The sequence below is a fragment of the Oncorhynchus tshawytscha genome, linkage group LG06 (genome assembly GCF_018296145.1).
Source record: "Oncorhynchus tshawytscha isolate Ot180627B linkage group LG06, Otsh_v2.0, whole genome shotgun sequence".
Classification (NCBI taxonomy): Eukaryota; Metazoa; Chordata; class Actinopteri; order Salmoniformes; family Salmonidae; genus Oncorhynchus; species Oncorhynchus tshawytscha.
The window spans coordinates 61,996,567-62,022,105 of NC_056434.1; the positions used below are offsets into that span (position 1 = coordinate 61,996,567).

The 25,539-nt window shown below is 40.9% G+C and overlaps 1 protein-coding gene across 1 annotated transcript in view; it reads left to right on the forward strand.

Moving 5' to 3' along the window:
- Nucleotides 1-25,539, forward strand: part of LOC112253405 (DNA nucleotidylexotransferase-like) — a 142,248-nt gene that overhangs the window by 43,356 nt on the left and 73,353 nt on the right. The window contains exons 4-6 of the mRNA XM_024425384.2: nucleotides 454-624; nucleotides 10,659-10,730; nucleotides 10,955-11,078. Of these exons, the coding sequence (XP_024281152.1) occupies nucleotides 454-624; nucleotides 10,659-10,730; nucleotides 10,955-11,078 (367 nt within the window). The remainder of the gene's footprint in view (nucleotides 1-453; nucleotides 625-10,658; nucleotides 10,731-10,954; nucleotides 11,079-25,539) is intronic.

Here is a 25,539-nt window from a genome sequence, read left to right on the forward strand (position 1 = left end):
GTGCGGTCATACGGAAGAGGCCTGTGTGTCGGGGTCTACCGCGGCGGGGGAAGAGGTAGAGGGGAAGGAGAGAGGGAGAGGGGGATTGTGTGCTCCGATCCCTGTCTAACTGCCACCACAGGTCAATGCATCTGACGTGTGATTGCACACCTGACACATCTCTCTTGCTCTCTCTCTCTCTTTCTCTCTCTCTCTGTTTGTTTCTCTCTCTTTCTCTCTCTCTCTTTCTCTCTCTCTCTTTCCTCACACTATATCTCAATTGGGTTTATTTTCTCTCCTTTCCCTATGTTTCTCTGACCTCATACATGCAATTATTTTGTGTTTCCTTTTCCATCTTTGTTTCTCATTTACATATTTATATTTCCCTCTCCTTTCATTGTGCCTCTCTCTCTTTCTCTCCTCTCTCTCTATTTCTCTCTCTTTTTTCTCCCTCCCCCTTCCCCTCCTCTTTAGGATGTGTTGGAGGAGCTGGCGGAGAATTCTGAGTTCAATGAAAGTAAGGGTCCATGTCTGGCATTCCGGCGAGCAGCCTCAGTCCTGAAGAGTCTGCCATCAGCAGTGCACTGTCTGGGGGCCATCCAGGGCCTCCCCTGCCTGGGTGAGCACACCAAGGCTGTCATGGAGGTAACATCAGCTCCACTGCATAAATTCAGACACACACACACACACACACACACACACACACACACACACATCCCCCAGTGTAAAATAAACAGAGTGAAGCCCAAACGTTTCACATGTCCGTGGACATTGGAGTGACACTCAGTAAGCAACCGCTGAGTTGAGTATTGTTGAGTGAACATCAGAGGGGAAAATGTAAAGACCCACTGAGATTAAATAGTAGCTTAGCGAGCACTGAGGCCGTTGTAGTGATGAACAATTGGTGTGTGTGTGTGTGTGTGTGTGTGTGTGTGTGTGTGTGTGTGTGTGTGTGTGTGTGTGTGTGTGTGTGTGTGTGTGTGTGCGTGCGCGTGCGTGCGTGTGTGTGTGTGTACCCGCACCCCAATGAGAAAGTAAGTCAGAGCAGTATCCCTGAGCTTGATGAGGTTTGGCCTTGGCTTGAGGGTTGAAAACCAGTGGGGAGATGCAGCAGTGGAGGCTGCTGAGGGGAGGACGGCTCATAATAATGGCCGGAACGGAGCAAATGGAATTTCATCGAACACCTGGAAACCATGTATTTGATACCATTCCACTGATTCCGCACCAGATATTACCATGAGCCTGTTCTCCCCAATTAAGGTGCCACCAACCTCCTGTGTTGATTAGTGGACTCAAGGCAGAAATGACTACTCTGCTTTAGCTGCTGTTCGTTGTTAAAATAGTAAAGTAAACCAAACTACTGCTTTGTAGTCTTTTTTCACGCACACACACACACACACACACACACACACAGTCGAAACAGAGTTGAAGCAGATGACATCAAATTACAACAGAACAACCTCAAAGTTTTTAAAATAAACGCTTCTCCGATAGTTGTGTCCTCTGAGATGTCCAATGATGCTACTATTACATAACTGTGATGTTGTTTGGAGTTTTCATCCTCCACCCTAAGCAGCGCCTTGGTGCCTACTGCTTTTACATCTTTGATAAACGTGATATGGAGACAGTTAAGATGTGGCCAGCAAATGAGTTGTGCTCCCTGGAGATGAGAACACTATTAGACCCGGGAACAAAGCCTGTTCAAAACAAACAGTCGGAGCTGTGTAAAATTACACCCTGAGCTTTTCATTACAGCTATAAAACTGGAATTAATCCGATGCTTTACTATACCAAAGCTATTATTTCTATAATAGGAATGGAAATGAGTATCACAGGGGTACTTTAAGTACTCCTAGCAACAAATTCCATGAGCAGCAGCACTTAGGAAGAGCTCCTCCTTAAATTGCATTTTTTTTTTTACGTGTTGTTATTTTATTATATGTGAACAGTTGAGGGTAGACTTCATCCTAAAAGCGAACAAGGAAATCAAAGGAGACCTTCTGTTCTACACAGATGATCCCAATGCTTGGCACACCGCTCTTCACAAGGCCAATAATGCACTTAAAATGTCAGAAAATTGAACAATGAGGCAATTACACATTGATTCCACCCCCAAATTTAACATTAATATTATAATTACGGCACTGTGATGGTTCAAGTTTCGGAGGCTAGTCTGGATACATTTGTCCATTTACCAAACTCAAAGCCTCTCCACCAAAACTGCCTACAACAGCGTCCACTTCCTTTGTGTCCCAGGATGTTGTCCCTCTCCTTCCCCTTTTGGCAGGAGACATAGATCTCAGCATGCCACTCTTACATGTGACACTTGCAGTATCACAGCATTTCAGAAGAGGAGATCAGCCTGGTGCGGCAGCATAGGGATGAAATGTGTTAGTTACATTATGCTATCAGGTGCATTGAGGAGGACAACCAGTCTCTCAGGACGGAAGTACGCCGAATACGAGAGGAGCTGTCCACCAAAGTCAATATAAGCCATCTCCAGGACCTAAGGCAGGAATTAGTCCTTAAAGAGTCCAGTAAAAACCTAGAACCCAGCAAAACTGTTGAACAAGGACCCATCAACTGACCCAAACATTCAGCCAACTCAATCAACCTATCCACCAACCCAGCTGACCCCATCCACCCCAGTCTCACGGCCTGTGATTGCTCCCACTCCTGCCATCCTCCACAGGCTTGAGAAGAAGCCTGACATTGTTTTGATGATGGACTCCATTGGAAAATGAATGAATGAGCATTAACTTTTTTTTTTTAAATAGGGTGGTGGCTAAGTTGTGGTGCCCCACATCTTACAGACCCATGCAGCTCCTGACAGTGGCCCAGCTTGGCTCACCGAGCCTTGTCATTGTGCATACTGGAACCAATGACCTGCATGCTCAGCAGGAAAAAGGTGGCCACATCACTTTTCAAGGGTGGTGGAGAGGTTCTCTACCACCTTCCCAGATGCCAGGATTGTAATGTCCATCTTTCTCCCGGAGGAGAGATTTTCACCCTGCCACTATCGAAAGTATTAAATGCCAGCCTCTCCCGGGATTGTGCTAAATGGCCAATATAAAATCGGTCTACCATCCCACCCTTATTCTGGACTGACTGTATGATAATACACACTTGTTCAAAGAGTCTGTTTCTCTGGGTGGCCAGTCCACCTCACCCCATAGGAGCAGCAGACCAGCTAACAACTTCCTGAGACAAGTTGGACACTCCTTTAGACATGCCTCCGGTGGTGCTTCACAGAGACTGGAGAACAGCCAGGAACACTGCCCCAGACCAGGCCCACCTCAACTCAGCCCAGCTCTACACAGCACCGACCACAACCTAGGGTCTGGCAAAAGACTGTTGAGGATAGTGCACCACATGATGCAGTCCACACCATGTATCAGTCACACAGCCATTTAGCAGATGCTTTTATCCAAAGCGACTTACATTCAAGCGTGGATACATTCTTATGTATGGGTGGTCCCGGGAATGGAACCCACTACCCTGCCGTTACAAGCGTCATGCTCTACCAAATGAGATACATGTATCATTCATATAATCAGCCTTCATATGCTGAGGGTTTGGAGCTTTCCCAGTGCCACAACCCTCCATACCACCCTCCTCAATTCCCACACAACCTCTCTCACAGGCTAGTTCTGGTTACCCTCCCCTACTCCCATCCCCAGGATAGGCCTGGAACACTCCTGCCCCGAATGGCAGTCCCGACCCTGCAACAGAAACCACAGCAAGGCTCCTGTGCACACCCAGAATGGAGCATCGGAAGAAAATCCGGTCCCCTACAGCAGTTCCACTCAGTTGGCAAGAGCTTCATCAGGGTGGACTGAGCTCTGCCAACACTGCTCACCCAGTTCCCGCCCCACCCCCTGTATCCAGGAGCTTGGGGTAGGTCTGTCGAATGCTCCGTCTGAAATGCTCTCACGTGGTTGGCCAGGGACCTTGGCAAAGTCTCAGCTCACTCAACAAATAGCTGCAGCAAAAGCGCTATGCCTGTTAGCTCTTATGGGAATGAGCTGAATACCCCCTCTGGCTTTAAATATCCTAGGGGGTTGGGCTAAAATGGACACAATTGACATTCTGGTTCTTTTGGAAACATGATTAAAAGAGACATTGAAGTACAGTACCAGTCAAAAGTTTGGACACACCTACTCATTCCAGGGTTTTTCTTTACTTTGACTATTTTCTACATTAAAGAATAATAGTGAAGACATGGAATAAAAAAATTGGAATCATGTAATAACCAAAAAGGTAAATCAAAATATATTTTATATTTGAGATTCTTCAAAGTAGCCACCCTTTGCCTTGATGACAGCTTTGCACACTCTTGGCATTCTCTCAACCAACTTCATGAGGTAGTCACCTAGAATGCATTTCAATTAACAGGTGTGCCTTGTTAAAAGTCAATATGTGGAAGTTCTTTCCTTCTTAATGAGTTTGAGACAGTTGTGTTGTGACAAGGTAGGGGAGGTATACAGAAGATATCACAATTTGGTAAAGACCAAGTCCATATTATGGCAAGACCAGCTCAAATAACCAAAAAGAAACGACAGTCCATCATTATTTTAATCTGGAAAATTTCAAGAACTTTGAGTTTCTTCAAGTGCATTTGCAAAAACCATCAAGCACAATGATGAAACTGGCTCTCATGAGGACAGCCACAGGAAAGGAAGACCCAGAGTCACCTCTGCTGCAGAGGATAAGTTCATTGTTGACTGCACCTCAGATTGCAGCCCAAATAAATGCTTCACAGAGTTCAAGTAGGAGACATATCTCAACATCAACTGTTCAGAGGAGACTGCGTGAATCAGGCCTTCATAGTCAAATTGCTGCAAAGAAACCACTACTAAATGACACCAATAAGAAGAGACTTGCTTGGACCAAGAAACATGAGCAATGGACATTAGAAATCTCTCCTTTGGTCTGATGAGACCAAATGTGAGCTTTTTGGTTCCAACTGCTGTGTCTTTGTGAGACGCAGAGTGAGTGAACGGATGATCTCCACATGTGTGGCTCCCACCGTGAAGCATGGAGGAGGAGGTATGGTGTGGGGGTACTTTGCTAGTGACACTGTCTGTGATGTAAAATTCAAGGCACCCTTAACCAGAGTCAAAAATAGATCTAACCTTTGGTTTTCTTCAGAGCTATCTGAATTCATTGAGATAAGAAATCTCGCCTGGGCCAAAGCAAGGAAATCTGTACTGGCAATCTATTAGACAACTGAGAAACAGATTTACTATCTCTATCAAGCTACTTTTAAGCTCTATCTCTGACTCTGCTTGTGGTCCTTCAAAATGTTGGACAGTAAATGCACTGAAGCATACAAGTTCTGTCTGACTTTGGCATCATAACTGAGAAGAATGGGATAAGTGATGCTTTTAATCGTCATTTTATCTCGGTAGCATTTTTATTTGAGAGAAGCTGTGGTTTAATTGACCCTGGTCAGTCAATCAATTGCTCTTCCCTCTGCCAGTCTCTAGCTTACTTGAAGGTTAACCCGCCGACTTCTAGTGAATCTTTGTTTTCATTTCAACAATTTACTACCTGTGATGTGCTAGATGACTTGCTTAAGATTAAAGTTGTAAAAAATCCACTGGGGCTGATATGCTTGATCCATTTTTTGCTTCAGCTCTCTGCCCCCCTGATTGCTGTATCATTAACCCATACTTTTTACCTTACAATTATATCTCGTACTATCCCCAAGGTTTGGAAGGTGGTGACCCTTGTGACCTAATTAGTTATTGCCCTATTTCTAAATAGTTGCCTATCTAAAATATTAGAATCCTTGATTACTTCTCAGCTAAGATCGTTCCTACTTTTGAAATATATTCTAAATGTACATCAGTTGGGCTTTACACCAGGTCGTAGGACTATCTCTGCTGCATCCCTAGGTATAAATGATGTGGTTAACTGTATGGATAAAAGGCACCATTGTGCTGCCCTTTTAATTAACCTGTCAAAGGCCTTCAATACAGTTGATCACTCATTGCTAATGCAGAGGGTATCCTCCATTGGCCTAGATCAGGCTACATGTAACTGGTTTAAAAATAACTTAACAGATAGAATTCAATGTGTATCTACTGATAGTGTTAAATATGTTTTTTTTTATAGACATAATAACATTTGTCCTGCAGGGGTCAATTCTGAGCCCTGTACTTTTTACTGTTTACATTACCAACACTGCACTTGTATGTTGATTATACTGCTATGTACGTATAACTGCAGTATGCCTTAATTGTATTACAGAAAAAAGTAATTCAACTGAAATTAGTTTTGAATGCAGGATAAACTAAGTACAGTGCCCTCAGAGTATTCACACCCCTTGACTTTTTCCACATTTTGTTGTGTTACAGCCTGAATTTAAAATGGATTACATTTAGTTTTCTGTCACCACACACAATATGCAATGACGTCAAAGTGGAATTATGTTTTTGGACATTTTTACAAATTAATGACAAATGAAAAGCTGATATGTCTTGAGAATTCAACCCCTTTTTTTGGCAAGCTTAAATAAGATCAGGAGTAAAAATGTGCTGAAAAAGTCACATAGTATGTTGCATGGACTCACTATGTGTATAATAATGTTGTTTAATATGGTTTTTGAATGACTACATCATCTCTGTACCCCAAACATACAATTATCGGTTAGGTCCCTCAATCGAGCAGTGAATTTCAAATACAGATTCATCAACAAAAACCAGGGATGTTGTCCAATGCTTTGCAGAGGAGGGCACATATTGGTAGATGGCTAAAAAAAAAGCAGACATTGAATATCCCTTTGAGCATGGTGGCATTATTCATGTCACGGCCGTCTTCCTGGAAGGAATAAGTGGACCAAAGTGCAGCGTTGTGAGCGTACATATTCCTTTTTAATAGAATGAATGTCGCCAACAAAACAAGGAAACGACCGTGAAGCTTAACTTCGGCTATAATGCCTCTAACAAAGTCAACCTCCCACAAATAACAAAGGGGAAAGGCTGCCTAAGTATGATTCCCAATCAGAGACAACGATAGACAGCTGTCCCTGATTGAGAACCATACACGGCCAAAACATAGAACTAAAGAACATAGAATACAGAACATAGAATGCCCACCCAAATCACACCCTGACCAAACCAAAATAGAGACATAAAAAGGCTCTCTCAGGTCAGGGCGTGACAATAAATTACTCTTTGGATGGTGTATCAATACACCCAGTCACTATAAAGATACAGGCATCTTTCCTAACTCAGTTACCGAAGAGGAAGGAAATCACTCAGGGAATTCACCATAAGGCCAATATTGACTTTAAAACTGTGTAGAAGAAACTGAGGATAGATCAACAACATTGTAGTTACTGCACAATAATAACCTAATTGACAGTGTGAAAAGAAGGCAGCCTGTACAGAATACAAATATTCCAAAACATGCATCCTGTTTGCAACACAGCACTAATTAACTTTTTGTTTTGAATACAAAGTGCTATGTTTGGGGCAAATAAAATACAACACATCGTTGTTTATCACTCTCTGTATTTTCAAGCATAGTGGTGGCTGCATAATGTTATGGGTATGCTTGTAATTGTTAAGGACTAGGGAGTTTTTCATGATAAAAAAGAAACGGAATGGAGCTAAGCACAGGCAAAATCCGAGAGGAAAAACTAGGGGGTACTAAGCTAACATATGGAATTGCTTTAAGATGGTCATACCATGGATCATATAGCTATTTGATTTTGAATTTCACAACCCCTTCAAGTATAAAAACATTATATAAAAACATGTTTGAATTTGGCCTTTACTACTATAGCCAATAGCAACGCATTGAATAACACATTCATAAATGGCAAGAAAGACATTCAAAAAATAAATTATAAGGAATAAGGTTTTGAAGGGTCGACCTCTGAATGATCAGCTATGAAAAGCCAACTGACATTTACTCCTTACACCTGTTCCACCCTCTACAACTGCTGTTTTTGTTATTTGACCCTGCTGGTCATCTATGAATGTTTGAACATCTTGAAGAACAATCTGGCTTTAAATGGCCATATACTCTTATGGCCATGTACTTTCCACTCGGCACAGCCAGAAGAGGAATGGCCACCCCTCAGAGCCTGGTTCCTCTCTAGGTTTCTTCCTCGGTTCCTGCCTTTCTAGGGAGTTTTTCCTAGCCACCGTACTTCAACATCTCCATTGTTTGCTGTTTGGGTTTTTATGCTGGGTTTCTGTATAGCACTTTGTGACATCTGCTGATGTAAAATGGGCTTTATAAATACATTTGATTGATTGATTCTACACCTAGGAGATATAAGAAAGCTCAGGAAATATATATTTTTTTTTACACGTATTTAACCCTTTAGTTTTGTTGGCACACAACTACCTCCATACTTCCATTTGTTTGTATGGGTTACCTTCAGATGAGTCCTGTGACACTTGTCTCCCCTTTCCATAGAATGGTCATAATAGTTTGTAGCCCAAACCGTTGGGACGCTACAGACGTTTTCGTGAGAAGAGCGATTTTCGGGATGTTTCACAGTCTGACAAACACCATTGTAGATTGACACACAGGTGCGTCAATAGACTCTTAAGGGTGGACAGAATCTGATGGGGTTCGTCAATAGACTCTAAAGGATCAACTTGAAAATCTATCGCAAGTCCTGAATGGTTGTGTAGCAACGATCAACAACCAATTTGAAAGAGCTTGAATAATTTTTTTTATAATGATGGGCAAAAGTTGCACAATCCATGTGTGGAAAGCTCTTAAGAGACACCCAGAAAGACTCACATTTGTAATCGCTGCCAAAGGTGATTGTATAAAGTTTTGACTCAGGGGTGTGAATACGTCTGTAAATGTAATTTTTCTGTATTTCATTTTCAATGCATTTGCTAACATTTATAAAAACATGTTTTAATTTTCTCAATATGGGGTATTGTGTGTAGATGAGCGGGAAAAAAATATTTAATTCATTTTGAATTCAGGCTGTAAACCAACAAAATGTGGAATACGTCAAGGGGTATGAATACTTTCTGAAGGCACTGTATATTTCGAGATCTAAAGCTCATATAAATAACTCTTGATGATTTAAACATCTTTGGATGGTGTCCATGTTGATCATGTCCTTGCGTACAAATATCTGGGCATCTGGATAGATGAAAAGCTGACTTTTTAAAAAGCATATTGATGAGTTAGTTAATAAGCTGAGAATAAAAATGGGCTTCTTCTATAGAAATAGGACCTGCCTCTCGCTAAATAGTAGAAAGCAGATTATTCAGTCGATGTTCCTATCGGTCCTGGACTGTGTTTTAGTACTCATCACTGCATTCTCTACCAGAAAGTTGGTTGGCCCTCTTTGATGTCACGTAGGTTGATACATTGCTATGTTTTCGTGTTTAAAGCCCTTTTACAAAAACTCCCACTGTACCTACCTTAATAAATGACTACTAAAATTTAGACTTATGAGTTACCATGTCTGGTCTCCGGGATGGCTAACTCTGGAAATTCCTTTTAGGAAATCAGCTTTTAGTTTTCTGTTCCACAAAATAAGCTACAGATCTTCAAAATGTTGTTCAATTTGATGTTTTGGTGCCTCGAGGGAAATTCAGAAAGCTGATTGAGAACCTTATTACTGATGGATGTGATGTTCTGGTGCCTCTGGGGAAATTCAGAAAGCTGATTGAGGACCTTATTACTGATGGATGTGATGTTCTGGTGCCTCTGGGGAAATTCAGAAAGCTGATTGAGGACCTTTTTACTGATGAATGTGATGTTTTGGTGCCTCTGGTGTAATTCAGAAAGCTGATTGAGGACCTTATTACTGATGGATGTGATGTTTTGGTGCCTCTGGTGTAATTCAGAAAGCTGATTGAGGACCTTATTACTGATGGATGTGATGTTCTGGTGCCTCTGGGGCAATTCAGAAAGCTGATTGAGGACCTTTTTACTGATGAATGTGATGTTTTGGTGCCTCTGGTGTAATTCAGAAAGCTGATTGAGGACCTTATTACTGATGAATGTGATGTTTTGGTGCCTCTGGGGAAATTCAGAAAGCTGATTGAGAACCTTATTACTGATGGATGTGATGTTCTGGTGCCTCTGGGGCAATTCAGAAAGCTGATCGAGGACCTTTTTACTGATGAATGTGATGTTTTGGTGCCTCTGGTGTAATTCAGAAAGCTGATTGAGGACCTTATTACTGATGGATGTGATGTTCTGGTGCCTCTGGTGTAATTCAGAAAGCTGATTGAGGACCTTATTACTGATGAATGTGATGTTCTGGTGCCTCTGGTGTAATTCAGAAAGCTGATTGAGGACCTTATTACTGATGAATGTGATGTTCTGGTGCCTCTGGTGTAATCCAGAAAGCTGATTGAGGACCTTATTACTGGTGAACGCGCTTGTTTTTTATGACTGTGTTTTTCTTTCTGCTTGCATTTTGTATTTATATTTTGATGCATATATTTTCTGTAATTTCTGTACTTCAGGTCTTATCTATAAAAGAAACCTTGGTCTCAGTATGATTCCCTGATAAAAGAAAGGTTAAATAATAAAAATGATTTAAAAAATACATCTATTCTAAAATGAAGAGCAATCAAGCTATAGAAGTGTTTTTAAAAATGTAAACCACAAAGGACACAACAGAAGTTTGGAAGGATAAATCAACATAGTAATGTCGTCTATTTGATTTTGTTTTACAGGAGATCCTTATATTTGGCCGCTCCTTTAAAGTTGAAGAGGTACAGAGTGATGAACGATATCAGGCACTTAAGGTAAGTGGATCAAAAGCAACTCTTTTCAATTTTCTTGTGAAATTATTTTTAAGTGATAGATATCATAGTTTAATTTGCTGTACATTTCCGCCAAATTATAATTTTATACACCATACAAATGCTGCCAGCAAGACTTAAACAGAACCCATACCAGTAATTCCTCCCCCCAAAGAGATCCCATCTGACAACATGTTATTTTGTGTACATCAATGTTTTCTTGCCAGCTGTTCACCAGTGTGTTCGGGGTTGGACCCAAAACTGCTGAGAAGTGGTACCGCAGAGGGCTGCGCTCACTCAAGGAGATTCTGGCCGAGCCCAACATCCAGTTGAACAGGATGCAGAGAGCTGGTATGAACAGGAGTAGCACACAACCTCCTCCCTTTGTTTTGTTATCAGAACACTAATATGTAGCTGCTCTTAAATGATCTTAGTTTTGATATTGCCTTAATTGCAGAAAGTAGTCAACTCTGCTGGTATCTCTGTCTCTGGGATTGCATTCACAAAAGGTCGCGGAATACAATTCTATGAATAGGGAGGACCTGATCCTAAATCAGCACTTCTAACCTGATACGCTTTTACGGGCCCCAGTCTCTCATTCTGTTAAGGTAATGTCCCAGAGTAGGTTCTATATCCGATGCTCAAAAAGTAGCAGTTGACCCCCAGACAGTTGGCACTTTACAGTGATAAGCTGAGACCGTAGGTGAAGTAACACAATGAGAACCTAACAAGGGGGATTCATAATGCAAATCAATGAGTCGTAGTTATAAAGAGTAAACCTTGTCATGGGACACTCATCAATCAGCTTGGGAGAGAAGGCCCTCATTAACATAAAGACCAAAAACGTTCCCTGACTTTCAATATGAGAATGATGATTTGCTTGTCACATGATTGATGCAACACAGCAACAGAGTGAAATGTGACAATGTTTTATCCCTACTTCTTTGTTTGGGAATTGGTTTCAGCTGACTGGGGGGGGGGGGTCTTTTTAAGTTGTTCAGCCAGGTTTGGAAGTCTTTGGCAAGCGGCCATTTGGGGTTAAGAGATTAAATAAATGAAAGTGGAGACAGATGGGACTGGGACATAGAGAACCAGCGCCTATGGGGTGATATGTGGACCAGAGTCTGCGGCGTTACCGCTTGTCCAGACTTTACTTACTGATTTTATTGTCCCCATGGGGAAATTTTGTTGCAGTGTCATGTACACGTTTAAAGTTGCGTTTAAATACAAAACCAATTTGGCAATACAACTTTCATAACAGTTACATACCAATATTTTTTTTTTAAAGACTAGCAAAAAAAAAGGACTAGACTCCAGCATGCTTCTATAGCTTGCAATAATTACATTTATTTTCTTGAAAAAATGAAACAACAATGAAATACAATACCATAGTCACAACATGGAGCCTAAAAGATAAAGGAAAGAGTACAATAAAATAAAAATATACTTTCAAGATGGTCTTTCAGAAAGTATCCCCCCATTAATTTTTACACATTTTGTTGTGTTACAAAGTGGGATTAAAATGGCTTTAATTGTCTTTTTCTGTGTCAACGATCTACAGAAAATACTCTAATGTCAAAGTGGAAGATTTATTGACATTTTTTGGGTGATAAAAAACCCACATATTTAACTTGATTAGATAAGTATTTAAACTCCTCAGTCAATACAAGTCAGAATCACCTTTGGCAGAGATCACTGCTGTGAGCCTTTCTGAGTGAGACTCTAAGAGCATTGCACATCTGGATTGTACAATATTTTCCCATTATTCTTTAAAAAAATTATTCAAGCTCTGTCAAGTTGGTTGGTGATCATTGCAAGATCATTCAAGTCTTGGCATAGACTTTCAAACTGTAACTAGGCCACTCAGGAACATTCAATGTCGTCTTGGTAAGCAACTCCGGTGTATATTTGGCCTTGTGTTTTAGGTAATTGTCTGTTGAAAGGTGAATTAGTCTCCCAGTGTCTGTTGGAAGTTATCTTTTGGATTTTGCCTGTTTAGCTCTATTCTGTTTCTTTTTGTTCTAAGAAACTCCCTAGTCCTTGCCGATGACAAGCATACCCCTAACATGATGCCATGCTTGAAAATATGAGGAGTGGTACTCAGTGATGTGTTGGATTTGTTCCAAACATAACTCTTTATATTCCGGACAAAAAGTTGGTTTGTTTGACACATTTTTTGTAGTATTATTTTAGTGCCTTATCGCAAACTGTCACGACTTCTGCCGAAGTCGTTGCCTCTCCTTGTTCGGGCGGTGCTCGGCGTTCGACGTCACCGGTCTTCTAACCATCATTGATCCATTTTTCATTTTCCATTAGTTTTGTCTTGTCTTCCCACACACCTGTTTTCAATCCCATTCATTACCTGTTGTGTATTTAACCCTCTGTTTCCCCTCATGTCTTTGTCAGAGATTGTTTATTGTCAGTGTAGTGTTTTTTGTATAGGTGCGCATCGGGTCTTTGTACCCATATTTGTTTATATTCATTTTTCTTATTAGTGTTATGGAGCATGTTACTTGGACATTTATTAAAAGACTCCATTTTACACTCCGTTTGACTCTCCTGCGCCTGACTTCCCTGCCACCTATACACATATTTATGACAAACAGGATGCGTTTTGGAATATCTTTATTCTGTATAGGCTTCCTTCTTTTCACTCTGTCATTAATGTAAGTATTGTGCAGTAACTACATTGTTGTAGATCAATCCTCAGTTATCTCCTATCACAGCTATTTAACTCTGTAACTGTTTTAAAATCCCCATTAGCCTCATGGTGAAATCCCTGAGGGGTGTCCTTCCTCTCCAGCATCTGAGCTAGTAATGGCACCTGCATCTTTGTAGTAACTGGGTGAATTGATACCCCAACCAAAATGTAATTAATAATTGCACCATGCTCTAAGGGATATTCAATGTCTGCTTTGTTTTACCCATCTACCAATAGGTGCCCTTCTTGTTGAACTATTGGAACACCTCCCTGGTCTTTGTGGTTGAATCTGTGCTTGAAATTCACTGCTCAACTGAGAGACCTTGCAGATTATTGTATGTGTGGGGTAAAGAGACGGGCTAGTCATTAAAAATCATGTTAAACACTATTATTGCACTCAGAGTGAATCCATACGACGTTGTTATGTGTACTCCTGAACCTATTTACAAAAGGGTTGAATACTTATTGACTCAAGACATTTCAGCTTTACATTTTTTAAAATAAATATGTAAACATTTCTAAAAACATAATTCCACTTTAACATTATGTGGTATTGTGTGTCTGATGGAAGTTTTCCTTTGGATTTTGCCTGTGCTTAGCTTTATTCTGTTTATTTCTGTCCTTAAATACTAAATCTCAATTTATCAATTTAAAATGTAGGTTGTAATACAACATCTTGAAAACGTCAAAGGGTGTGAATACTTTCTGAGGGCACTGTATATGGTATTGTACAGTACATATCTTATTTTTGTGATTCTACCATTGGCTTTGCAAAATCGTAATAAACTATTTTATTTTCTGTTCTACAGCAATATCCAGTTACTAAGCAGTAATGATAACCAAATCTCTCCCCTTGTGAAATCCCAGCGAAAGCAAGATGGTGTACCGTGGGATTACTGGCTGACATGGAACCGTTTCCTAATCTTAGAGGAGAGGGAGAGTCAACATTTCAGTGTGGGGGTAGAAGTAGGTAGGAGCAGAAAGATGGAGGCCGGGATTAACATGTGTTTGTCAGACTGGTGGGGAAAAGCCACAAAGTTCGATTCAGTTTTCACTGTCAACAGGGGAATGGATTATTCCATAACCTTATTGATGCATGTCACATATACAAAATGGTGCAATCTTGTTGGGAGAATAATAGTTGAAATGAACAACTTCAAAGTGTCTCAACGGACTTAAGGACATTTAAAAAAAAAAACTATGATACTTAACAGGTAATTTGGCGATTCTACGGACACTTTGAGAATGTACACTTGAATTATCTTTATATTTTTTTTTACATTCTACTTTTTAATATATTAATTTTTTTACCTCAGATTATTTATATTTGTGTCCATGTTGTCGATGAGTGTCCAGTAAATGGGCCCCATGGTTCCAGATGTAATAGCCTAATGAAAAAACAAACAAACTAATCAACAATGATGCCATTTGACAGTGAGGTGAGGTGAGGCGAGAAGAGGACAGGCGAGCTGAGGAGATTTTAGTTTGGGGAGAGGATGGCCAGGCAGGGGTCCTTGAACATCCATTAAGTTATATTCCCACTTATTGTAGAGTATTAGAGAGCTATTAGGTTGTGTTTACTCGCCCTCTTTCTCAGTTGCTCTTGAGTGGGTTTTTTTGTGAGAGAGAAACCCAGCACAGGGACTTCTTAGCAAGAGCGTAACGTTCGATAACACTTCATTTTAAGAGGTCCTTATTACAGTGTAACTACATGTGTAATTACAATAACAACTGTTGTGGTTAATTGTAATGACTCATAGCTACACTGTAATAACAAAATGTAACTGATGGTAATTGCAGTCTGTAATTATAGAGGTGTAAAAACAAATGCTTGTTACCATGCTTGTTACAATTCACAAATGTTGTGTTTTAGTTTCTTTCTTTTGTCACAAGATTGGACAGATACACTGGGTGTCTGGGATTACAAAGGTTGAGAGGCTCAATGGGCTCTAATTACCTACCCGTGCGCCCCAAAAAGTGTACAAACTGGGTTAACTTGGTAGAGTTTACAAAAACAGATCAGATGTAGGTCAACCTCACTGACTGAGGTCTATATTCAGGTGTCATCCCAGATAAAACATTTTAAAAATGTATAATTAATGTGTAAGTTACCCATTATAAACCCACAAGTACACTACAGAATACATGTAATATCTGCATAAGTAGACCATAATTACTAGGTGTTACACTTATTTTTGTGTAGCTAAATCCTGTGTATCTTGAGGGGTACTTACTTGTAATTAATGTGTACTTATATAGTACATAACCCATCCTGACAACCTGGCCCTTATTTTTGTTAATTTGGTATTTTATTAGGATCCCCAAAAGCTGAGCCCCAAATACTCTTCCTAGGGTCCACACAAAACAGAAGCTTGACATAATAGAGAACATTAATAGAGAAGAACAGCTCAAGGACAGAACTACATCTTTTTTTAAAGGCACACATAGCCTACATACAGTTGAACTCGGAAGTTTCCATACACCTTAGCCAAATACAATTAAACACAGTTTTTCACAATTCCCTGTTTTAGGTTAGTTAGGATCAACACTTTATTTTAAGAATTTGAAATGTAAGAATAATAGTAGAGAGAATGATTTATATCAGCTTTTATTTATTTCATCACATTCCCAGTGGGTCAGAAGTTTACATACACTCAATTAGTATTTGGTAGCATTGCCTTTAAATTGTTTACTTGGGTCAAATGATTCAGGTAGCCTTCCACAAGCTTCCCACAATAAGTTGGGTGAATTTTGGCCCATTCCTCCTGACAGAGCTGTTGTAACTGAGTCAGGTTTGTAGGCCTCCTTGCTCGCACATGCTTTTTCAGTTCTGCCCACAAATGTTCTATAGGATTGAGGTCAGGGCTTTGTGATGGCCACTCCAATACCTTGACTTTGTTGTCCTTAAGCCATTTTGCCACAACTTTGGAAGTATTCTTGTCCATTTGTCCATTTGTCCATTCATCTCTAGGAGACAGAATGCTTCTCCTTCCTGAGCGGTATAAATGGTGTTTATACTTGCATACTATTGTTTGTATAGATGAACGTGGTACCTTCAGGCGTTTGGAAATTGCTCCCAATGATGAACCATACTTATGGAGGTCTAAAAGAAATTCTGAGGTCTTGGCTGATTTCTTTTGATTTTCCCATGATGTCAAGTAAAGAGGCACTGAGTTTGAAGGTAAGCCTTGAAATACATCCACAGGTACACCTCCAATTGACTCAAATGATGTCAATTAGCGTATCAAAAGCTTCTAAAGCCATGACATTTTCTGGAATTTTCCAAGCTGTTTATTAAAGGCACAGTCAACTTAGTGTATGTAAATTTCTGACCTACTGGAATTGTGATACATTGAATTATAAGTGAAATAGTCTGCCTGTAAACAATTGTTGGAAAAATGACTTGTGTCATGCACAAAGCAGATGTCCTAACCGACTTGCCAAAACTATAGTTTGTTAACAAGAAATGTGTGGAGTGGTTGAAAAACGAGTTTTAATGACTTCAATCTAAGTATATGTAAACTTCCGACTTCAACAGTATCAGTACATATACACAAACAATCTAGTTCAAATAGGGGAGAGGCGTTGTGCCATGAGGTGTTGCTTTATCTGTTTTTTTTTAATCAGGTTTGCTGCTTATTTGAGCAATATGAGATGGAACAAAGTACTATGCAATAATTGCTCTATATAATACTGTAAGCTTTCTTGAATTTGGGGACTGTAGAATGTCCCCTGGTGGCATGTCTGGTGGGGTAAGTATGTGTGTGTCAGAGCTATGTGTAAATTGACTATGCAAACATTTTGGGATTTTAATGTTTCTTATAAAAGCAAGAAGTCATGTAGTCAGTCTCTCCTCAACTCATAGCCAAGAGAGACTGGCATGCACAGTATTTATATCAGACCTCTGATTTTTTTATTTTTTTTATTTATTTTTCACCTTTATTTAACCAGGTAGGCTAGTTGAGAACAAGTTCTCATTTACAACTGCGACCTGGCCAAGATAAAGCATAGCAGTGTGAGCAGACAACACAGAGTTACACATGGAATAAACAATTAACAAGTCAATAACACAGTAGAAAACAAAGGGGGGAGTCTATATACAATGTGTGCAAAAGGCATGAGGAGGTAGACGAATAGTTACAATTTTGCAGATTAACACTGGAGTGATAAATGATCAGATGGTCATGTACAGGTAGAGATATTGGTGTGCAAAAGAGCAGAAAAGTAAATAAATAAAAACAGTATGGGGATGAGGTAGGTGAAAATGGGTGGGCTATTTACCAATAGACTATGTACAGCTGCAGCGATCGGTTAGCTGCTCAGATAGCTGATGTTTGAAGTTGGTGAGGGAGATAAAAGTCTCCAACTTCAGCGATTTTTGCAATTCGTTCCAGTCACAGGCAGCAGAGTACTGGAACGAAAGGCGGCCAAATGAGGTGTTGGCTTTAGGGATGATCAGTGAGATACACCTGCTGGAGCGCGTGCTACGGATGGGTGTTGCCATCGTGACCAGTGAACTGAGATAAGGCGGAGCTTTACCTAGCATGGACTTGTAGATGACCTGGAGCCAGTGGGTCTGGCGACGAATATGTAGCGAGGGCCAGCCGACTAGAGCATACAAGTCGCAGTGGTGGGTGGTATAAGGTGCTTTAGTGACAAAACGGATGGCACTGTGATATACTGCATCCAGTTTGCTGAGTAGAGTGTTGGAAGCCATTTTGTAGATGACATCGCCGAAGTCGAGGATTGGTAGGATAGTCAGTTTTACTAGGGTAAGCTTGGCGGCGTGAGTGAAGGAGGCTTTGTTGCGGAATAGAAAGCCGACTCCTGATTTGATTTTTGATTGGAGATGTTTGATATGAGTCTGGAAGGAGAGTTTGCAGTCTAGCCAGACACCTAGGTACTTATAGAGATTACAATGAGGAGCAAGACGTGCCTCTCAATTCTGGGGCAGCTGCAGTTTAACTAGTTATTTCCTTGCAGCACTCGACAACATGACTGGATAATAATCAAGATAAGACTAAACTAGAGCCTGCAGTACTTGCTTTTTGGAGTGTGGTGTCAACAAAGCAGAGCATCTCTTTATTACAGACAGACCTCTGACCATGACAGTTTATAACCTAAGTTAACACCAAGTAATTTAGTCTCCTCAACTTGTTCAACAGCCACACCATTCATTTCCAGATTCAGCTGAAGTCTAGAACTTAGGGAATATTTGTACCAAATACAATGCTCTTAGCTGCCCTGCGATACACCACGTTTTACATGTATAACATAGAAGCTGCCATTAAAGAAAAACCCTTCTAGTTCTATTAGATAAATAGCTCTGAATCCACGATATGGCAGAGGTTGCGAAGCCATAACACATACGTCTTTTCAACAAAAGGTTAAGGTCAATAATATCAAAGGCTGCACTGAAATCTAACTGTACAGCTCCCACAATCTTCTTGTTATCAATTTCTTTCAGCCAATCATCAGATATTTGTGTCAGTGCAGTACATGTTGAGTGCCCTTCTCTATAAGCATGCTGAAAGTCTGTTGTTATTTTGTTTACAGAGAAATACCATTGCATTTGCTCAAACATTTGCTCAAATTTTTCCAACAGTTTGCGAAGAGCTGGCAGGAAGCCGAATAGGTCTGCTGTTAGAATCAGTAAAGGCCGCTTTACCACTTGCGTAGCGGAATCATTTTTGTATTTCCCTCCAGGACTGAGGACAAAGACTTTCTTCTAGGCTCCGTAGAGAGTACCGGTACAGAGTCAATGTGCGGGGGCACAAGATAGTCGAGGTAATTGAGGTAATATGTACATGTATTGTAGGTAGACAAAGTGACTATACACAGACAATAATCAGAGTGTAGCACCCGTGTAAAAGAGGGGGGGCAATGAAAATAGTCTGCGTAATCCTTTTATTAGATGTTCAGGAGTCTTATGGCTTGGGGGCAAAAGCCGTTAAGAAGATTCTTGGACCTAGACTTGGCGCTCCGGTACCGCTTGCTGTGTGGTAGTAGAGAGAACAGTCTATGACTAAGGTGGCTGGAGTCTTTGACAATTTTTAGGGCCATCCTCTGACACCGCCTGGTATAGAAGTCCTGGATGGCAGGAAGCTTGGACCCAGTGATGTACTGGGCTGAACGCACTACTCTGCCTTGCAGTCGGAGGCCGAGCAGTGGCCATACCAGGCAGTGATGCAACCAGTCAGGATGCTCTCGATGGTGCAGCTGTAGAACTTTTTGAGGATCTGAGGACCCATACCAAATCTTTTCAGTGTCCTGAGAGGGAATAGGATTTGTCGTGCTCTCTTCACAACTGTCTTGGTGTGTTTGGACCATGATAGTTTGTTGGTGATGTGGACACCAAGGAACGTGAAGCTCTCAACCTACTCCACTACAGCCCGTTGATGAGAATGGGGGCGTGCTCAGCCCTACGTTTCCTGTAGTCCACAATCATCTCCTTTGTCTTGATCACTTTGAGGGAGAAGTTGTTGTCCTGGCACCACACAGCCAGGTCTCTGATCTCCTCCATATTGACTGTCTCATCATTGTCTGTGTTTAGGCCTACCAAGGGCCCCCCTTGTTGAGGATCAGCGTGGCGGATGTGTTGTTTCCAAACTTTACCACCTGGGGGCAGCCCGTCAGGAAGTCCGTGATCCAGTTGCAGAGGGAGGTGTTTAGTCCCAGGGTCCTTAGTTTAGTGATGAGCTTTGAGGGCACTATGGTGTTGAACGCTGTGCTGTCGTCAATAAACAGCATTCTCACATAGGTGTTCCTTTTTTCCAGGTGGAAAAGGGCAGTATTGGAGTGCAATTGAGATTGCGTCATCTGTGGATCTGTTTGGGACTGTATACCAATTGGAATGTGTCTAGGGTTTTTGGCATTAAGGTGTTGATGTGAGCCATGACAAACCTTTCAAAGCATTTCCCGGTTACCGAAGCGGGTTCTACAGGACAGGAATCATTTAGGCAGGTTACCAGCGCTTTTCTTCGGAAAAGGGACTAATCTGGTCTGTTTGAAACATGTTGGTATCACAGACTCGACGAGGAAGAGGGAGAAAATGTCAGTGAAGACACTTGCCAGTTGGTCAGTTCATGCTCGGAGTACACGTCCTGGTAATCTGTCTGGCCCTGCGGCCTTATGAATATTGACCTGTTTAAATGTCTTACTCACATCGTCTATGGATAGCGTGATCACACAGATCATGTTTCAGTGTTACTTGCCTCCAAGCGATCATAAAAGTAATTTAGCTCATCTGTTAGGCTCGTACCACTAGACAGCTCGTGGCTGTGCTTCCCTTTGTAGTCTGTAATAGTTTGTAAGCCCTGCCACATCCGTTGAGCGACGGAGCCGGTGTAATAAGATTCAATCTTGGTCCCGTATTGATGCTTTGCCTGTTTGATGGTTCGTCTGAGGACATAGTGGGATTTCTTATAACCTTCCGGGTTAGAGTCACACTCCTTGGAAGCAGCAGATCTACCCTTTAGCTCAGTGCGGATGTTGCCTCTAATCCATGGCTTCTGGTTGGGGTATGTACAGTCACTGTGGGGACAATGTCATCAATGCACTTATTGACGAAGCTAGTGACTGATGTGGTGTACTCCTCAATTCCATCGGAAGAATCCCTGAACATATTCCAGTCTGTGCTAGCAAAACAGTCCTGTAGGTTACCATCTGCGTCATGTGACCACTTTTTTTATTAACCGACTCACTGGTGCATCCTGCTTTAGTTTTTGCTTGTAAGCAGGAGTCAGAAGGATATAATTATGGTCAGATTTGCCAAATGGAGGGTGACAAAATAACGAGGGTTTTTATCATTAGATCAATCATTTGATTAATTAGATTAAACAAAGATATAGGCCTACTCAGTAACATGAAAATAACTTTTCCAGTGGTGACTCAAATCTGTAGCCTACAGTATTGTGAGTAGCCTAGATAGCTAGCTAATTTAGAAAAATGGGATGGTCTTTTTCTTCCCTTTTTAACATTACAAGTAACAATGGACGTCCAGAACTCTGTCTCTGACTCTGTCTTCATCTGTTCACTTCTTGTAAGCATTTCCAATCCTGGAGTCTGAGACCTTGTGGGAATCTGTGGTAAAGAAGAAGAGTGTATGACAATTTAGCATAGACACTCTACATTAACCCTAGTTATCATCATCATGAGTTCTATAGTTAAGGCGTAAAGGTAACTAGTTGTTGTGTTATCCAGCTAGCAATAATATAGCCCTTGATCATGACTTTCAGTTCCATTACATTACACATGAGAGTAATTTGATGAAGGCGTCTTCTGTATGGGGGAGTTTTGTTAAGAGCCCCGAGGCTCGGTGTGAACATTAACATGCATCACTTGCGGTACGGTTTTGGAAGGACCATATCTTTCACATTTATAGTGTTAGGGTTAGTGTTCCCAGATGACCATAACTCAATTTTACAATGCGTGTTTTCATGGAAAACAGACAAAAGACAGTTTTGGTCTACCTGTGCTAATTAGCTATCTGTGTCTCCTAACACCTGTGTGTAAACGGAAGAAGTACTCCACAAACGTGGTGTCACTGAAAAATATTGTCAACTGCAACTGTGTTGAAACCGGTTAAAACAGTGTAAGCGTATGTTTTGCATTTGTGAAATTATTTTGATGTGATACTAAAATGGCGGGATGTATGTTCCTAGAACCGTACCGCAATTGAGAATCGATTCACATTTAGATGGAGAATTTGGTGGTTTGGCTTCCAGAGCCAAATCGCCTTTTAACAGAACATGTAAGGTCCTTGGACTATAAGGAGTAATGTTATGCACGTTTAGTCCATTATTGGGCTAGCAATAATATAAGTTGTGTTGACACAAGTAGCTAGCTAGTTAAAGTTAACATGCTGGGTGTGTTTCACGTACTGTAATACCCTTGGGGTACAGATACCCTGAGAACAAGATTCAGGGAAGATAAGACCATTGAGCCAAGCTAACTTTAGCTAGCTAGTTATCTAGAGGGTCGCGACCATATAATATTTGCCAGCTTTAGGTATGTAGCTAGCTGATCAAGGCTAGAAAACTAGCTAGCTAGCTAGCTAGCTAGCATGCTAGCTAGTCCAAAAAAAACACAACACATTTTATACAATCAATCAAATTTAGCCGATGTCACAAAGTGCTGTACAGAAACTCAGCCTAAAACCCCAAACAGCAAACAATGCAGATGTAGAAGCACGGTTCCGTAGCCGCAGGAAGAACAGTTGAAACTGGAGCAGCAGCATGACCTGGTGGACTGGGAACGGCAAGGAGCTATCAGGCCAGATAGTCCTGAGGCATGGTCCTAGAGCTCAGGTCCTCCGAGAGAGAGAGAGAGAGAGAGAGAGAGAGAGAGAGAAAAATAGAAAAGAGAGAGAGAATTAGAGGGAGCATACTTAAATTCAAACAGGACACCAGAGGAGACAGGAGAAATACTACAGATATAACAGACTGACCCTAGCCCCCCGACACAAACTATTGACGCATGGAAGAGCACCAGTAAGCCAGTGACTCAGCCCCCGTAATAGGGCTAGATGCAGAGAATCCCAGTGGTGAGAGGGTAACTGGCCAGGCAGAGATAGCAAGGGCGGTTGGCAGCTCCAGTGCCTTTCCGTTCACCTTCACACCCCTGGGCCAGACTACACTCAATCATAGGACCTACTGAAGAGATGAGTCTTCAATAAAGACTTAAAGGTTGAGACTGAGTCTGTCTCTCTCACATGGATAGGCAGACCATTCCATAAAAATTGAGCTCTGTAGGAGAAAGCCCTTCCTCCAGCTGTTTGCTTAGAAATTCTAGGGAAAGTAAAGGAGTCCTGCGTCTTGTGACCGTAGCTTACGTGTAGGTATGTACGACAGGACCAAATCAGAAAGATAGGTAGGAGCAAGCCCATGTAATGCTTTGTAGGTTAGCAGTAAAACCTTAAAATCAGCCCTAACCTTAACAGAAGCCAGTGTAGAGAGGCTAGCACTGGAGTCATATGATCAAAGTCTTTTCTGTACATGGTAACTAGCTGACCACCTGCACTGACTCTCTGACACACACACACACACACACACACACACACACACACACACACACACACACACACACACACACACACACACACACACACACACACACACACACACACTGTATATAAACAATCATGCTACACACTCATCACAGCAGCTGCTACCAGACTCTTATTATTATTACTAAATACTGCACAATTTACACCAAAAACCAGTGTAAATATTGGACTATAAATTGTGTGTTCCTTTATTATACTTACTGTATGCTAAAATGTTTATTCTATTCTACTGAGACATTTAGTTTATGTTCGTATTCTTATCTTTCATTTGTTTTTATTGTTGAGGTATAAAGAACTGGAGACTGATTCCAAGATGTTTTCTAGGTAGTCTGCTCACGTTCGCATACGCCGATACATGGACTGTCTATATCCGGGTCCAACATCACATGCACACTAGCACTCTGCGCACAGCAAGCAGTGTGAGCTGCAAAGACGTCATCACGTCACCCAAAAACATGGCAGGCATTGGATGAATAGAAAATGTTAATATCTTTGGCTGTGAGTGATGGAAAACAAAATCGGCCTCAGCGACAATTATTTGAAAAATTCAATAAATGTTTTGTGCACAAAGGTGATGACTAAAGTGTCTTATTAGGAATTTTCTAATCTGACTTTATTTCTAATCTGACTCTATGTGGCCATTTATGGAAATGATCTTTCTGGGCCGGGCATCAATTCAATTGCAGTACCAAGGCAAGACTGTTGGAAGTAAGCATTTTTGTTGGACGGTGTGTACCGTGTGTATCCTGTACATACGACTAATAAAACTTGAAACATAGAGATGAGAGGGCAGTGTAAATCAGGGTAGAGAAAATAGCATTTTGTATTACATGAATTGAAAGTGATAGTTTTTGAGCTTCCATTAGGTCATAGTCCATTTTAGGGTTAAGAGAGGTTTAGCATTCTCTGTCGCTTTAGAGTAGTTTATGTGAAAGAGCAACCTAGAATAGCAACTTTTTCTTAGCAAGACTTCAAAGTTCTTATATGAAATACCCATGACTGCCAACTTGGGAGAGTGGAGGAGAAAGATAGAGAGGCGAGTATAGTAGGGCAGGTAAGGCGAGATAAAATAGCATATTCCTTAGTGTCACATGAATTGTGAGTTATACCTGTATACTCCCAGAAGAGAGGGTAGTTAGTACAAAGAAAGGGTTCTTCATTTTGTGGCTGTAGGGTAACCCTTTTTTGGGCTGTGGAGAAGCTTTTTGTTTTGTTTTTTAAAATAACCCCTTGTATAACTATTTGTATGGTTCTTCATTACATTGTTAGAACCAGAGGGTTCTTTATTACACTGTTGAAAATTTCCCGGCTACTGGTTGCAGTGAAAATGTGGTAAATATTCAAAAAGCAACTGTATTTTCAGAGTTGGATTAAGGTATTTTTTGCTGTAAGGGACAGTATCCTTCTGTATTCTGATAAACTGGAAGTAATCCTCACTTGGGATTTGAACTCACAACCTCTCAGTTGCTATTGGCCTGAATTTCCTGTACACCCCCGAGTCTGTAGGTATAATAGAAATTTGTAAAAAATATTAGAACCAATAGAGTTTCTGTCATTTGTCCCAATGGGGTTCCATTTAGAACTATCTCATGAAGAACCCTCTGGTTCCAGGTAGAACCAATAACAGGCTCTACAGTTATACTTATAGGATACTTCAGATGCGCTTATGGCACACACTGTTAGGTACTCACATGGTACGGGTCGGTATCTTTATGGGTAAATGTGTGCAAAATCTAATATATTGGGACATTTTTCTACCCAATATATTCAATATAAGATACAATCATTACTGCACTCATTAGCATATTTACAGGCATGGTCTAAAATATGTTGTATTTGTGCCAACCATTAGTGGAAGCGTTGTTTAAGTGGAATTATCATTATATTGATAAAGTTTGAGCAACTAATTTCTCTACTCCCAGTTCTGCAATCTTTGTAATAGCTTGTAAAAATCAAGGGCTGCACTGAACCTCGACAGGATCGGTGTCCCTGAAACCAGGACAGTTGTTGCTAACGTGCGCTAATGTGACTAGAATGACTTTGTA